Below are 16,820 nucleotides of genomic sequence, written 5' to 3' on the forward strand. Positions count from 1 at the left end.
GCACTTTCACATATATTAATTCATTTAATCCTTATTAAAAAAAAACCCTATGGGGTATTACTGTCTTCATCTTATAACTGAGAAAACAAAAGCATAGAAATGTGAAGTAATTAAGTTGACTTCTTTAAGGGCATTCAGGTAGCAAGTGGCAGAGGCAGGATTTGAAAGCAACTCTCTGCTTTAAACCAAGAAATTCTGGTGCAGCCCAGATTTGCATCCACAATCAGCAGAACGAAATCCCTACCATAGGAGCCCTCTCAGCACTCAGAATGTGGTCTCCAAATACCATCCTTCATGAAGAACTGTGGCCCATTAGGAAAATGGCTGATACTGAGTCTGGGACAGTAAGTGTACAAAGTGTGCCTAGGTTACATTATTGTGATAGAAAGAAAGGAAGCCATCAAAGATTACTGATCATTTCAAAAAAACAAAGCAAGGGCACCTGTGTGGCTCAGTGGGTTAAGCTTCTGCCTTCAGCTCAGGTCATGATCTCAGGGTTCTGGAATCGAGCCCCACATTGGGTTCTCTGCTCCGCGGGGAGCCTGCTCCCCCCACTCCCTCTCTCTGCCTGCCTCTCTGCCTACTTGTGATCTCTCTCTCTGTGTTTCAAATAAATAAAATCTTTAAAAAAAAATTAAAAAAGCAGCCAACCTGAAGGGGCTCCCATTGGCAGAGGAGACAAAATGAGCATTTAAAAAAATAAATAATGACTAAAATGATAGAAATTCATTGAAATTTAAAAAAAAGAAAGCAATATGCTTATAATGATACTTGAAAAAATAAAAGAAGAAGCTAAGTAACGTGAATTAACCTGATGTGCCTGCTTTCAGAGTCAACTTAAGAAGCACCTCCTGTTATTCAAGCATGTGGCACAGGGTTCTCATCTTCCCTTTCAAAAGAGATTTTTCCTGCCACTTAATCTGAAAAATCTGCTAACTACAAAATACTCTACCTTATTATATTTTTAATGACATCTATCCCCCTTGGAAACTAATGCTCAGGAAACTAACTAGTAGTTCTGCACCATATCCAGCTCTGAACAAAACCACACATTATTCCCTTATAACCTCTGCTACTTATAGACTTAAAACCTTTCTCCTAAGACAAAGGAGCAGCCTGACACCTTAAATTTTTAAACATTTTGTATAGTATATTTTTACTTGATCTTGCATTATGATTAACACATGGCAGCATCAGATATATTTTAAAAGGGATATCATGCACTAACCTTTGGTGGATTTCCATCAATTGACTCTGCTTCTGAAACCCGATTAACTGATTCTCGGGTAAAACTGATGGACTTGGAAAATTTTTCATCTCTCTCGCCACAGTCATCCAAGCTACTTCTTCCTGGACTTCTGTAAGAAACACGTCATTATAGAACATAATCGAGGTCAATTCCACACAAATAAGTGATTCAGTCTCCCCACTGAGGTCCTTTGCTATTATAAAGCATTTTGACAACAAATGGGTTTTTGTAATGTAACAAATAAGCCCTACTTATAACAAGGCCATCTTCTTAAATCACATGCAGGTTGACTTTATTTCTAAAAACAAAATATGCTCACATGGGATTTGATAAATTTCAGAAACCATTAAAAAATTAACCAAGTAAAGCGGCTGTAACAACAGTTAATACAATGAATATTATAGCTTGTTTAAATTTCAGTTATGAACCACCACAAAGCTTTGAAAGGTGCAGGGCAGGGGTCTGAGTTGAATGCCAGTCAACTCCAGAACATAGTTTCAGATCTCCTTCCTTCTGATTCACTTCCAGCTGAGGTGGTGAGTCCCTCCCAGAAGGGGGAGCTCCCGATATCTGAGCACAGACCCCATCAATCAGTCCATGCCCATCTTCTTGCTCTTCTCCTTCCTAAGAATAAAGTTTAAGGAACAGCTTTCATATGGCCCTAGGAACGTGACTCTAACAAATGTACTGAGACCTACTTTTCCTCTCTTAGGGAAGAGCATAAAGAATGGAAAATCTGGGGCGCCTGGGTGGCTCAGTGGGTTAAGCCGCTGCCTTCAGCTCAGGTCATGATCTCAGAGTCCTGGGATGGAGCCCCGCATCGCATCAGGGCTCTCTGCTCAGCGGGGAACCTGCTTCCTCCTCTCTCTCTGCCTGCCTCTCTGCCTGCTTGTGATCTCTCTCTGTCAAATAAATAAATAAAATCTTTAAAAGAAAAAAAAAGAAAGAAAGGAAAATCTAAGAAACATAAAAGGAGTACAGCTGATCTAATGTCTAAGTCTCAAACTTACTAAGCAATTATTCCAATAAAATCTTTGCTTACATAGAGACTTAAAGCTCTTCTAAAATAAAGTAGCAGCCTAACATCTTCAGCCATGTCTTCCCGAGGAACACCCCTATTCTATCCCACCCAAATAACACTTAGATCTGCCACCAAGTTACTCTTGGCCAGGCAAAATGGCAAGGTTGAGGGGGCCCAACAAGAAAAATGGCCCCTTGGAGACTAGTTCAGCAAATGAGTATCTGCATGTAAGGATTTTACAGAAGGGAGTGAACTGCGGAGAAATCCAGAAAGGAAAAAGGAGGGATAGTGATAGAGAAAATGAAAATGAAGATGAAGACGGAATAGCTGAGGAAATAAAGGTTTGAGACAGATACACTTCTTTCAGGAAGTGGGAAGAAAGGGAAAAGGAAAAGGGGGATGAGGATCTGGCTACAAAGTCTCTGAGAAAGCACTCAATCCCCAGAAGACAACAGCAGCCTCTCTGGTGACTTCAAAAAGCTGAACCTTAGAGGATATAAAGAATCCACTCAAAAATATTCAGTCTCTTCTTCTTTAAAGACTAGAAACTCCTTGAGTTGGCAGGGACCCTGGAGCTCATCGAGTTGAACTGCCTAATTTCAGAGATGAGTCAAGTGAGGACCAGAAAGACAGGAGATTGGTTTGAGGTAGCGCAGCTACTTGGTGGCCAAGTCCAGACTAGAACCCAGATCTTCTCCATCATAATCCAAGGATCTCTGCATTATGTCAATTGTCTTTCTACACAGCTCCAAGACCTAAGAGAGACTAGTAAACTTTACAAGAAGAGTACAATGGAAATTTTTAACTTTACAGAAGACTAATAAAATATGCATGTGCAACCACATTAAAAAAAGACTAAAATATTGATGCTGAGCTGAAATGGTATAAAGAAGATCAGCATAACTAGAAGGCTACCTAAATAAAGGAAAAATTGTATACATGGTGGACTTCTGAAAGCTTTCTATATTAAAATTTATTTGCTATAGAATGTTTAAGTAAGAGTTTGATTAAGATATAATTCATGTACCATAAAATTCACCCATTTAAAGTGTACAATACAGTGGTTACAGAGTTGCACAATCATGATCACCACTGTCTAGTTTTAGAATATGTTCATCCCCAAAAAGAAATCCTGTACCCATTAGCAATCACTCCCCATTCCCCCTTCCTCCCAGCCTCTGGCAACTACTAATCTTTCTGTCCCTATAGCTCTACTCATTCTGGATTCCATCTCATACAAATGGAATCATACGATATGTGGTCTTTGGTGACTTGCTCCGTTCATTTGCTTCTTTCACTTATAATGTCTACTATAGAATTTTAATGTATTATCCCTAGTTGTTTTTACTGCTATGGCTTCAATTACCATTGGACAAAATGTACTTTTATTTGCACAGGCTAATAAAAATGTCCACTCTTCCCAGTGGATACCCACCTGCCAAAAATTACCTCTCTCATCTCTGAATTTCTTTATCACATTATCTATTGCTACTCTTGGCCTTTATTATTTTCAACCTCGTATTATAATCATTTGTATTCCCCACAGTACCATCAGTCCCTTTCATTAATGCACTCAATATTTATTGAGTACCAACTACATGTCAAACACCACACTAGGGTTTTCTCAAGGAAACATCATATTATCTTTGTATCCCTCAAAATATCTACCAGCTAATTTATTTTATTGTTATCTGTAAGATCAGAGATGTCATTAGGTACTTCTCCAGATCCTTAAGAAAAAGCTTTACTAAAACCACACTTTAAGTAAATCCTAAATGACACAGTTACAAAATTGACATTTCCTTATATGTCCTATATTTGCTTTTGCAATTTAGCACTACTACTCGCTGTCCTCGCCTTTCACTGCATTCCACTACAGAGAACAAAGAGGCAAATTCTACCCAAGGATGAATTAATAGAAATTCTAAATTAGTAAAGTCTAAAATAATTCTGCTAGAATTCATGATTAATAAATCGTGAAATTTCAAAACATTTTGCTCTACCTTGGCTGTGCATTATCCTCGATCGACAGAGACAAGTTTTCCATCTCTTCAGCATTTAAGCCTAGCTCATTGCCATAGTTCTGCTGGAGCAGCTGCCAGAATTCCTGTCTGGTCAAGTTCTAAAAGGACAGAAAAATTACACTGAGTATTGGAAAAGGTAGGCTAAGATAACACAGTGATTCAAAACATGAATTCTGAAGTCAAAATGATCTGTTGTGCAGATTCTAAATGTGTAACTTTGGTAGTTATTTGACCTTTCTACATGTCAGTTTTCTGTATCTGTAAAAAAAAAAAAAAAAATGTGTCAACAAAACTTATCCAACAGGATAGTGGGAGTTGATAAAATGCTGATTTTAAAGTGTGTAACATAATAACTACTGTAAATGGGAAGTAAGATGTTTAAAATGGTCTTTTCGTAGAATGGTTTGTTCACAATATCAGACAATAACCAATGTGAAATTTAAATTCTATAATCCAACCCTCTGCTGTGACCACTGGGTCAACACTGAGAGTTCGAATCATCAATTCAGAATCATCCTCTTAACCCGTAATGTATCTGAATATTTCAACCATTTAAAAAACCTTATATATCAGGGGTGCCTGGGTAGCTCAGCTGAGCATCTGCCTTTGGCTCAGGTCATAATCCCAAGGTCCTGGGATCCAGCCCTGCATTGGGCTCTTTGCTCAGCAGGTAGCCTGCTTCTCCTTCCCCTCTCCCTCTCTCTCTGCCTGCTGCTCCCCCTGCTTGTGCTCTGCCAAATAAATAAATAAAATCTTAAAAAAAAAAAAAATAACCTGGTATATCAGTAAACTTTAAGTTATACTTTCCTAAAATATAAAAGGCAACAGGCTAGAATTCAGGGTATTTTCTCTGATTTACTTTTAACAAAATCCAACTTGTTCTTTGTAGGTATCATATCAGAGTTAAAATCATCTAATACCAAAAACTCATGCATTACATAGCAAAACAAAATCAATAATAGTATGATAACCAATGATCTGATTTTTATAAATATTTTAGGTCTAATATAATTACATGATTAAGCAAGGTAGAGGGAGGCAACATAATACCTGAGGTAACTGTTGGCAAGATTCTTCTCTCTTATTCATCCAACAAATATTTATTTAGAACCAACCAAACATGTATCACTGCATTAAATGACTAAGGAGGGCAAAAGTAATGTACAAGAAAGCAAAAATGGACTTTTCAGACTTCATCAAGATAAAAGGCTTCTCCACAGCAAAGTAAATAGTCAACAGAACTAAGAGGAAACCCACAGAATAGGAGATGATACTGTGCAAGTGACATTACAGATAAAGGGCTGGTATCCAAGATCTATAAAGAACTTCTCAAACTCAACACCCAAAACACAAATAATCCAGTCAAGAAATGGGCAGAAGACATGAACAGACACTTCTCCAAAGAAGACATAAAAATGGCTAACTAACACATGAAAAAATGTTCAACATCTCTAGCCATCAGGGAAATACAAATCAAAACCATAATGAGGGTGGCTGGGTGGCTCAGTTGGTTAAGCGTCTGGCTTTGGCTCCGGTTGTGATCCGAGGGTCCTGGGAGAGAGTTCTAGATTGGGCTCCCTGCTCCACAGGGAGTCTGCTTCTCCCTCTGCCCCTCCCCTCACTCATTCTCTTAACCCTGACTTTCTCTCAAATAAATAAATCTTTTAAAAAGATTTATTTACACCAGTTAGAATGGCAAAAATTAGTAAGATGGGAAAAAACAAATGTTGGTGAGGATGTGGAGAAAAAGGAACACTCTTGCACTGTTGGTGGGAATGCAAGCTGGTACAGCCACTCTGGAGAACAGTATGGAGGTTCTTCAAGACATTAAAAATAGAGCTATCTATCCTATGACCCAGCAATTGCACCACTAGGTATTTACCCAAGATACAGATGTGGTAAAAAGGAGGGGCACATGCACCCCAATGTTCATAGCAGCAATGTCCACAATAGCCAAACTCTGGAAGGAGCTGAGATGTCCTTCAACAGATGAATGGATAAAGAAGGTGTGGTTCATATCTACAATGGAATATTACTCAGCCATCAGAAACGATGGATTCCTACCATTTGCATCGACATGGATGGAACTGGAGGGGATTATGCTAAGTGAAATAAGTCAAGCAGAAAAAGACAATTATCATATGGTTTCACTCATATGTGGAACATAAGGAATAGCATGGAGGACCACAGGGGAAAGGAAGGAAAAGTGAATGGAAAGAAATCTAAGAAGACGAGAAACCATGAGAGACTCTGGACTCTGGGAACCAAACTGAGGGTTACAGAAGGGAGGGGGGGGGATGGGGTAAACAGGTGATAGGTATTAAGGAGGGCACGTGTGGTGATGAGCACTGGGTGTTATACACAACTAATGAATCACTGAACACTACATCTAAAACTAATGACGTAGTGTATAGGCTAATTGAACATAATAATAAAAAAAAATGTATAAGTTAAGCTCCTTGCTCTCAAACAACTTAAATATAGTTGAAGAAACATGGGAGACTTTTTAAGTTAAATATGACAGGCTATAATTTATTAAGTACTAAAGTATTTATTCAGTACTAAACATATTATAAAAGTCTAAATGCAAGAAATATTACTGTGCATTTACATGTAATATTTGTATTAGATAAGGCTACACACTGGAGAAGGGTCTCCAGCAGAGCTGAAGGAAGGACATGAATGGGGAAAATGGAAAAATGAGGAAATACAAATACAGAATATATACAGAAAGAACATAGGTAATCCTTGCTTTTTTTTTTCTTTAGGTTTATTTATTTTTATTTTAGAGAAAGCAAGCACACACACTCATGTGTGTAGGGGGAGAGGCATAGGGAAAGGGAAAGAGAGAATCCTCAAGCAGACTCCCCTCTGAGCATGGACCCCCCCCCCCCAGGCAAGGCTTATCCCAGGACCCTGAGATCATGACCTGAGCCAAAATCAAGAGTTGGCCACCTAACTGACTAAGCCATCCAGATGCCCTAAGTAAAACTTGTTCAGAAGTCACTTAACAGTTTATTCACCTAACTGCAGTAAAAAACTTAAGTCAAAAAAATTAAGTCAGATTTGAAGTCAGCAAATAAAGACGAAGATTTAATGAGGCCTAAACATACACATGCCTTAAATTCCTCCCTGATATTCCCTTTGACAATTGCCACTTCTTAGTTTTCTTCTTCCTCCTTTCTTCTCCCTGTCTGGTGGCTATGGAATCTTTGTTACATTACACTAGATGACCTTCAGTATATTTCATGGAACCTCAAAGAGATAAGAACAAAATTTCTACACTTTAGACCACCAGTTTTCAATTTGCCATAACCAGACTACTGGGTTTCCACAAAAGCAGCTGAAGAAAATTCAGATATTATCAGTACTTTAAAAAATCAAAAATATCCAAACAGTTACCTACAATAAAGTTATTCAAGCTAAGTAATTGTCAGGGCTCTTTGGGTCTGAATTACGTTAGCCTAGAAGAGTTATCTAAGGCTGATAAGAAACTCTCATTGTAAATAATGTGTGTCTAACAAACAATAATGTTCTAACATTTTTTTATTTAGTATACACCACTTGTTTGGTGGGCAAAGTCTTTTGAAGATTAGTATCCATGAATGAAAAAATAAAAAGGATCACTAGTAGCAGAAAAAGTTAAGGAACCACTTCATCCTAAAGATACCCCCACACATTTCTTTTCTGACTTCCACACCAGAAAAGCCATTTGTGAATAGCAATTAGCTCATATTAATAACTCAATCGTTCAAAGACACTACCTTTGAAATACTTTTAGTGTCATATATGGATGGTTAACTTTATAAAGAGAAACAAGAAAATTTCAATATACTTTTATGGAAGATTAACCTTTTACAAAAACTTCTCTGGAATAATAAAAATCAAAGTATTCCAAACAGACTAAAGGAAGTAGATAAACTAATGATAAATATTCAGACAGCTTTCCAAGAGTGAAAGACATGAAATGTAGACATAAAATAGTAACAACAAAAATGCAATTTTAAAATATATTATCAAATACTATCAGGAAGTTAACAGTAAATAGGGTAATATACTTTTTTTTAATCTATTAGTTTATATATAAAGTATATTTTTATATACAAATATAAAAGTATATACTTACTATTTTATATAAAGGTATAAAGTATGTACATATATATAAATTAATGGAAAACAAAATAGAATTCATTTAGTTAACCATCTTTTTTTTTTTACCATCCTAAATTCACCATCTTACAGATCTGCTAATTTGTTAAAAATAACTTTTTCTAGGGATGCCTGGGTGGCTCAATCGGTTAAGCTGCTGCCTTCGGCTCAGGTCATGATCCATCCCAGGGTCCTGGGATTGAGTCCCACATTAGGCTCCTTGTCCAGCAGGGAGCCTGCTTCTCTCTCTACCTCTGCCTGCCACTCTGCCTGCTTATGCTCTCTCTCTGACAAATAAATAAAATCTTTCAAACAAATCTTAAAAAAATTAAAAATTAAAAAAATAACTTTTTCTACAAAGTTGGTCAGAAGTCACAAAAAATGTGGTTATTTGTAGTCATGTGGAATATTTAAACATTAAAACATATACCCAGACTGATATTCATAATTTTCTGAATAATAATAATTCTCTGAATAAGGTTGTTTCAAAAAAAACAACCTAAATTTTAAACAAAGGCAGACCACCTACCTGCAAACAATGGAGGGTCTCCTGGGTTCAGCTGACAGAGAGTACTTTAACAAAATAAAGATGAACCAAGTAGCAATCAGATAAGACTCAAGTCAGAAGATCAATTTCTGGCCCAGAAAGCTTTGTGTTCTAAGTATTCTGCAGTCTTTATCTGCAGCAGAGTTCCAAATACTTAATGACAACTACGTGAAATCACTGTTTCAATCTTCTTGTTTGTGTTATGAGAGGCTTCTCCTTATGAAAGACATGTTCTTTTGAGTTTAAAGCACATTTTTGTCACTTCCTGGTCTGTAGTACCAGCACTCTTTCCAAGGTTGCGGTCAGAATGCAGAAGTGGTAGTTACACCTCACTCTACAGGTTTCTAAGCCACTCCCACTAGAAGAGGCTAGGTAAACAGAGTTTTATTAAAGGGACAGATCTCAATTTCTTCCGTTCCACGCAAGATTAGAAACAATAAAATGCCAATGAAAATATCTGCTTGTGCTCAATTATGTAAGATGCCTATCACAATATTATTCCAATCTCATTTCAGAGATTAAATATATTAGGGGTTAAATTTTTTCTCCATGCTAACACGTTCTATTCAACTCTGGCAATGTCATTACTACTTCTTCATATGCGCTTCTTCAGTATTGATGTAGCAGTTCCAGCAGACTTGCACATTAACCCTTTACAACTTTCAAAGATTACTTCTTGAGTATTATAAATGGAATGCCAGGAAATAGCAGGAAGAGCAAGCTATTCAGGTTGAGCTATTACAATAAGCACTCAGCACATCATTCATCACTGAAAAGTTTACATCTTCATTACTCAATAGTTCTTTCCTTTAAAAATATTTTTTACGTTCTTCAGAATAATTTCCTGGCAGGGACCTGGACTGTAATGAACACTACTGAGAGTCTCATCTACCAATTTCAATTTATTTCTCCGAAGAAAAATTTTCTTCTAAATGAAAAATCACACTTTGCCCCAATTTCTACCTAGTTATTCCGTTTAATTTAGTAAGATATACAGACAACATCAAATGTTACTCAATGAACTGCAAGGATATCCTTTTGGGGGGTTGCTAAAACCCAATAATTTTATGCAATAGCAGAGTGAGTATTCAGAGCGACACTGGAGAATACTACTCCAAACTGTAGAGAGCACACCTGGGGGCTAGAGTCCACTGTCTAAAAATTAGTGCTCTTGACTTGATATGGTAGTTCTCAAAGGCTGTAACTGTGGACAGATATCCTTATTCTACTATGGTAACCAAATTACTATGAGAAAAATATAGATTAGCTATACTGGAAATGATTTTATATACCTTTGCTAAATATAAAAATCCCTAGAGTAAACCATGAATATACAGTAAATTTAGGAGGCTTAAGGGGGAAAACAGGACCTGACCTTTCCCCCACTAAGCCGCAAGAAAGAAAGCCTGGTGCACAAAGGCTGAGTAGAAGAGGAGTCACCAGCAAGAAAGAATGAGGGAAATACCAGGGAGGTATGAGCAAAGTCCAGAAGGAATGATGTCATGTAAATCAAGGGAAGAAGGTGCTCAAAATGGAGGAAGCATATAGCAGTGTGGAATGCTGCTGACAGAGCAAGTACAAGGAGCACATACATGGCAAGTACAAGGGTGCCAGGGAGTGAAACAGCCTGGAAAACCAGGCTAGCACTGGTGGTAGGGAAAGAAGGGAAAGGGGGAAAGAGTCAGTGGGGAAGGGGGAAGGAGCCAGGGCATGAGGAGCCTTGCAAACAATGCTAAAGAATATGGGGTTTATGGGGCACCTGGGTGGCTCAGTGGGTTAAAGCCTCTGCCTTCGGCTCAGGTAATGCGTCCAGGGTCCTGGGATCGAGTCCCGCATCGTGCTCTCTGCTCAGCAGGGAGCCTGCTTCCAACCCCCTCACTTGTGATCTCTGTCCAATAAATAAATAAAATCTTAAAAAAAAAAAAGAATATGGGGTTTACACTGTTAAAATATAATAAGCCACCTACTAATTTCACATAGAAAAGTAAATAAAGTTCAACACTGTGTTTTTTGAGAGACACACTTTTAAAACTATCATCACTGTAGTAACAATCTAAAGGACAGATTACAGTGTTAAAAAGAGATCATTAGAAGACTACTGTAATGGTTCAAGCTAGAAATTATGAGGGGCTTCATGAAAAACATGACATGGCTGGAAAAGAAGAGGTAAGAAACAAGGATACCTCCAGGTTTCCGGCTTGGGGGACCAGGTAGAAGGACACATACACTTCACTGACCAAGGGAAAAGAGGTGGAGGAGCTCTACTAATCAAAAAGGTAAACAAGAGGGAACAACATAAGAATACACATACTTCCCCCTTACCAGGCTATTTTATAGAAAATGTGACTAAAATAGTTAGCAATTTTACATTTATTTTTTCCAGTTAGGTTTGAATGTTGCACTACTAGAAAACTTCCAGATTTCCAAGTAATTCCAAAAGAAGTGATCACTGGGGAGAAGCCCAAGAAAAAGCAAGGGGATTTGATAAGGCTGAGGAGTCTACAGAAGGATGGATGACACTCCTCCAAAAGGTCTCAGAATTTGACATTAACTTCATCAACTGACCACCTTTTGGAGAAGGGCCTCAGCACTGTCTGCACCCTGAAGCTGCGCTCAGAGCGGCTGACGTTAACAAGCCACACTCCCAGACGGCATATACTCACTCAGTGGCGAATACACTCACGGACAATAGGGGAGCAGGCCTTTCTAATCATCCGAAGTCTTTCCTTCTGCCACACTGGGTGCCTCAACACCTTGGCGCCAGGTATTAGTAATCAGAAACTTGCATGATAAGCATGGAATCAGAGCAAAGGTGGACAGTTTTCAAGGACCAATTGTGATGTTGGTGTGGCCTGATGATTCATCTCTGTACATTGTCTAGTGATCACAGTCTGCCTCTGTGACTCTATTTTTCTGTCCTAAGTCCTAAGTTCTTGGCCTAAGTCCAGCCAAACCCCCTTCAGACTGACATATTCCTTCTTTATATATACTAACACAATCAATCAACTGTTTTAAACCCATTTTCCCCCCAACACCCCTGAAGAACAGAACACCCTATTGTCATTCTCCTATTAGCAATTCCCAAAATAGAAGCTAGAATGACAGATACCATAATTTGGAGGTGGGGTCTCTATACATCTGAAGAGCACCTCTTATCACCTCGTCCCTAATTCTGCCACATATACCTCCTTCTGCCCTTAGGGAGTAAGTCTGAAAGCCATTCTGTCTCATTTAGAATTTTAAACGTGTATAGGTTTCTGCTGTTAGAGGCCCTGGATTTAAATAATCACTCTTTCATCACTCTCTCAGGGCACCTGGGTGGCTTATTCAAGGTCCAACTCTTGATTTTGACTCAGGTCTTGATCTCAAAGTCATGAGATTGAGTCCCACTTCACACTCCATTCTGAATATGGAGGCTATATGGTGTTCTCTCTCTCCCTCTCCCTCTGCCCCTCTGCCCACTAGCACTTACTCTCTCTCTCTCTCTCTCTCAAGGAAAAAATAATAATAATCACTCTCAAATGTACTCTTAAATTTGCATCAAGAGCTAGTTTCATAGAAGCCCCTATGTACTGGCAGGAGAGACCATTATTATCTCACTGAAAGAACATTTTCATCCTGCCTGTATTGTATCAATAATCCTAAATCCAATAATATTATATCACTAGGAACATGAAAGGATCAAAATTAAGATTTGAGCTTTTAACAAAAATTTTAAGCCTGTTAAAAGTAATAACCTTATATATACATCTTGCTTTTTCTTTTTTTTTTTTAAAGGATTTTATTTATTTGTCAGAGAGAGCGCAACCACAAGCCGTGGGAGGGACAGGCAGAGGGAGACACAGGCTCCCTCCTTGCAAGGAGCCTTGGATCCTTGGATCCAGGACCCCAGGATCATGACCTGAGCGGAAGGCAGACACTTAACAGAGACACCCTAGTGCCCCTACAACTTGCTTTTGTAATAATTCAAGTACACAGAAAATAGCACTCTTTTGGCAATTGAGGATTCTTTAGTTTGTCTAATCACTTGTTCTCACGGAACATAGGGATTTAAGAAATTGAGTCAAATGAACATTGAACTTAGGGCATACCTTGAATGCTCTTTCTGTAATTAAAAGCCTGTATTATCTTCCCATCATTTGCCTTTCCCTTGAGCAGAGAAGTGTTGTTACTTAAATGTAATGATTATCAGGAGTCTAAATCATTGAGGTTTTACTAAATTGAGTCAAAAAGTGTCGGGGGCAGCTATGTACTTAGCAGACAACAAGGCGCTTTCGCCTGCAGCTAAACAGAGGACTTGTGCACCACCTGAAAAATGATTGGCTATGCCCAGAACAGGAAGCCCCCGACACTGCATGCCTTTTATCATGCTAAGTGTTGATCATGCTCCCTTTCACGTGTAGAGCCTGCTGATTGGAGGAGAGGGGATATAAATAGGGGTAAACATCCCGGTAAGGGGAGAACAATAAAGATCCGAAAGCTTGTCACTCCCTGTCTCCTGGTCGTTCTTGCTGGCGAGAGCGACAAAAAAGTATTTATTGAGCGTCATCTATTTATAATACAACCCTTTAACTTACTGTCCTCTTTTGAGAATAAAGGGCACTATGGCCAGAGTGCCAGAAGACAGTGAGTACATCAAGATGTACGCCAAACCAGCTCTACAGTAAACACTGCATTCGTCCCTGGACATAAAACGATGAGCAAGACAGACATAGTCCTTACCTTCAAGATGTTTATACTCAAATGAAAAGAACAGAAATAGAACAAAAAATTAGAAGGGTAATGAATGTTACAAAGGAAAAGCACAAGGTGTTATAGGAAGGTGAAGGAATCGACCTGACTTAGACTTAGTTTTATTAATGAGTTTCGCTTCAGACTGAGGGGTGGGAAAGAGGCAGGCACAAAGACGGAGTCTGAAGATCTCGTGAAGGGAAAAAAACAAACGAAGCAAAACAAAAAGGCAGAACACTTAAGAACAAGGAAGATGTACTGCGATGAAGCCGGAGTGGTGGGCTACTGTCAGATCATGGGATCCCTATAAAAAATTGTACATTTTTATTCCAAGAGAAATGGGTATTAAGCAGGAAGCTAATATTAGTAGGTACGCATTTTTTAGAAAGATAAATTTGGCTGTAATATTGTTCTGAGGTCAAAAACTTTCTGTGAAAGGCTGTATAGCAAATAGTTTGGGCCTTGTGGACCATTCCATCTCTGCTGCAACTACTCAGCTCTGCCACTGCAGTGTGAAAGCAGCCAAGTAATACATAAACAAATGGGCATGGCTATGTTTCAGTAACATTTTATTAATAAACAGTGAAATTTGAGTTGTCGTGAAATATCCTTCTGTCATGAAATATTATTCCTTTTTTTATTTGTTTAAAAACGTAAAGCTAGGGGCCCTGGATGGTCAGTCCATTAAGTATGCAACTCTTGATTTCGGCCCAGGTCATGATCTCAGGATCTTGAGATCAAGCCCCACATTCAGCCTCGTGCTGGGCATGGAGCCTGCTTAAGGTTCTTTCTTTCCTTCTCCCTCTGCCCCTCACTCCCCTAAAAAGAAAATAAATAATAAATAAAATAAAATAAAAATGTAAAGCCATATCCCTCTTTGTGGGCCATAGAAAAACAGGTGGCAAGACTGTTGGGCTCTGATGTAGAGCATGGACGGGGTAAGAGCTTTAAACTAAACAAAATAGCTGGGGGGGGAGGGGCCTAGAGTATTACCTTAAACCATGGTTGCACAGTTATTTACAAAAGACAGAAACTATCCATTATTTGTATGGAAGAATGGAGCTGCCACTGTCTTTTGGCTGCACAAATCCCAGATACTCAACGTGCTGTGAACTAAACTGACTTGCATTATATTACTGCACAAATAAGCATAGTGACAGTTTAAACACATGTTGCAACATTGAGGATTTATGTTAAACTAAGTCAAATATCTGAAATAAACTGTTCTTTCTGAAGCAATACATCAGAGGAAACCATGAATGAAAAAAATGTACTTTTATTTTTTTTTAAAAAGATTTTATTATGCTGAGTGAAATAAGTCAAGCAGAGAGAGTCAATTATATGGTTTCACTTATTTGTGGAGCATAACAAATAGCATGGAGGACATGGGGAGTTAGAAAGGAGAAGGGAGTTGGGGGAAATTGGAAGAGGAGGTGAACCATGAGAGACTATGGACTCTGAAAACCAATCTGAGGGTTTTGAAGGGGCGGGGGGTAGGAGGTCGGGGTACCAGGTGGTGGGTATTATAGAGGGCACGGATTGCATGGAGCATTGGGAATGGTGCAAAAATAATGTATACTGTGGGCGCCTGGGTGGCTCAGTGGGTTAAGCTGCTGCCTTCAGCTCAGGTCATGATCTCAGGGTCCTGGGACTGAGTCCCGCATCGGGCTCTGTGCTCAGCGGGGAGCCTGCTTACCCCTCTCTCTCTGTCTGCCTCTCTGCCTGCTTGCGATCTCTCTGTCAAATAAATAAAAAATCTTTAAAAAAAAATAATGAATACTGTTGTACTGAAAATAAATAAAAAATAAATTTAAAAAAATATTTCATTTATTCATTTGAGAGAGAAAGGACATGAGGGGGAAGGGCAGAGGGAGAGTGAAAAGCAGACTCCTGCTGAGCAGAGAACCCCACTCAGGTTTTGTTCCCAGGACCTGGGGACCATGACGTGAGCCAAAGGCAGACACTTAACCAACTGAGCCACCCAGGCACCTTGGGGGGAAAAATGTACTTTTAAAAGCATTCTTTCTCAAGGAACCATACTTGTCTCCATTTTTTTTTTCCCTTTATGTGGATTTGTTTTATTTGAGAAATCAATAAAACACATACAAAACACACACAGAGAGACACATGTGATTTTAAAATCATTTTGTTATATTTACCTTCATCTTTTTTCTAGATTAATGTGCTTTAAGGCCTTCTCATATAAAAAGTAAGCTAAGTAGACATATTTACTATTACTCTCAGATTCCTAATTACAAGTAAATATGATATAATATTCTGAACTTAAAGTCTCTTAAAATATTTTTAATAAATATGACATTATTCAAAAGACTTGTGTTGTTTTATAGAACTCTGTAGTTATGCTGTGCATTTTATGGATTTTGTGGGGTTTTTTTTAATAGTATTACAAAAGATCAAGAAATCTAACCAATGTGGCTTTATCATTTTAAAAAACAAAGGATGGGGCACCTGGGTGTCTCAGTAGGTTAAGCACCTGCCTTTGCTCTAATCATGGTCCCAGGGTCCTGGGATCCAGTCCTACATCCAGACCCATATTGGGCTCCCTGTTCAGCAAGGAAGGCTGTTTCTCCCTCTGCCCCCCCCCCTTTCATGCTCTCTCTCATGCTCACTCTCTCTCTCTCTCTCTCAAATAAATAAATAAAATCTTTTTTAAAAACCAAAGAACTTTTTCCATTTTTTCATTAAAATTCAGATCTCAGTTTCTTCCTTGGCTCATCTGTAAACCTGAACTTTATCACTTTCCTGGAGTTGTTTTCATAAGGATGTATCACAACTTTCTCATCTGTGATAAGCACAAACTGGATTTGGGGAGGGACACTCAGATCAGGTGCATAACCAAATGCAGTAGCAGTCTTTGGCTCCTTATTGGAATGAGGGAAATGCACCTGGGGTATTTCCAGACCACTCAAAAACCTTGGCCCTGGAGAGTAGCACTAGCCAGGTCTCTAGGGCAACACTGGAGTTTTCACCCTATGCCATTAAGAGCAGCCCACTGTAACTGTAGCAATGCATCCGAATATGGCGGGCCTAAGCCCAGAAAGAAGCTTCCTGCAGCACAACCTGGAAAGGGCAACACAG

The 16,820-nt window shown here is 38.7% G+C and overlaps 1 protein-coding gene across 1 annotated transcript in view; it reads right to left on the reverse strand.

The window, feature by feature from the left end:
- Nucleotides 1-1,216: 1,216 nt before the first annotated feature.
- The window catches only part of LOC309858314 (protein Aster-C-like), a gene marked incomplete at its 3' end in the record, with an annotated part of 58,171 nt that continues 42,567 nt past the window's right edge, over nucleotides 1,217-16,820 (reverse strand). The window contains exons 7-8 of the mRNA XM_082750993.1: nucleotides 4,274-4,392; nucleotides 1,217-1,358 (exon numbers count right to left, since the gene is read on the reverse strand). Coding sequence (XP_082607119.1) covers nucleotides 1,217-1,358; nucleotides 4,274-4,392 — 261 coding nt within the window. The remainder of the gene's footprint in view (nucleotides 1,359-4,273; nucleotides 4,393-16,820) is intronic.

Source organism: Mustela nivalis, assembly GCF_964662115.1.
Source record: "Mustela nivalis genome assembly, contig: HAP1_SCAFFOLD_2171, whole genome shotgun sequence".
NCBI lineage: Eukaryota > Metazoa > Chordata > Mammalia > Carnivora > Mustelidae > Mustela > Mustela nivalis.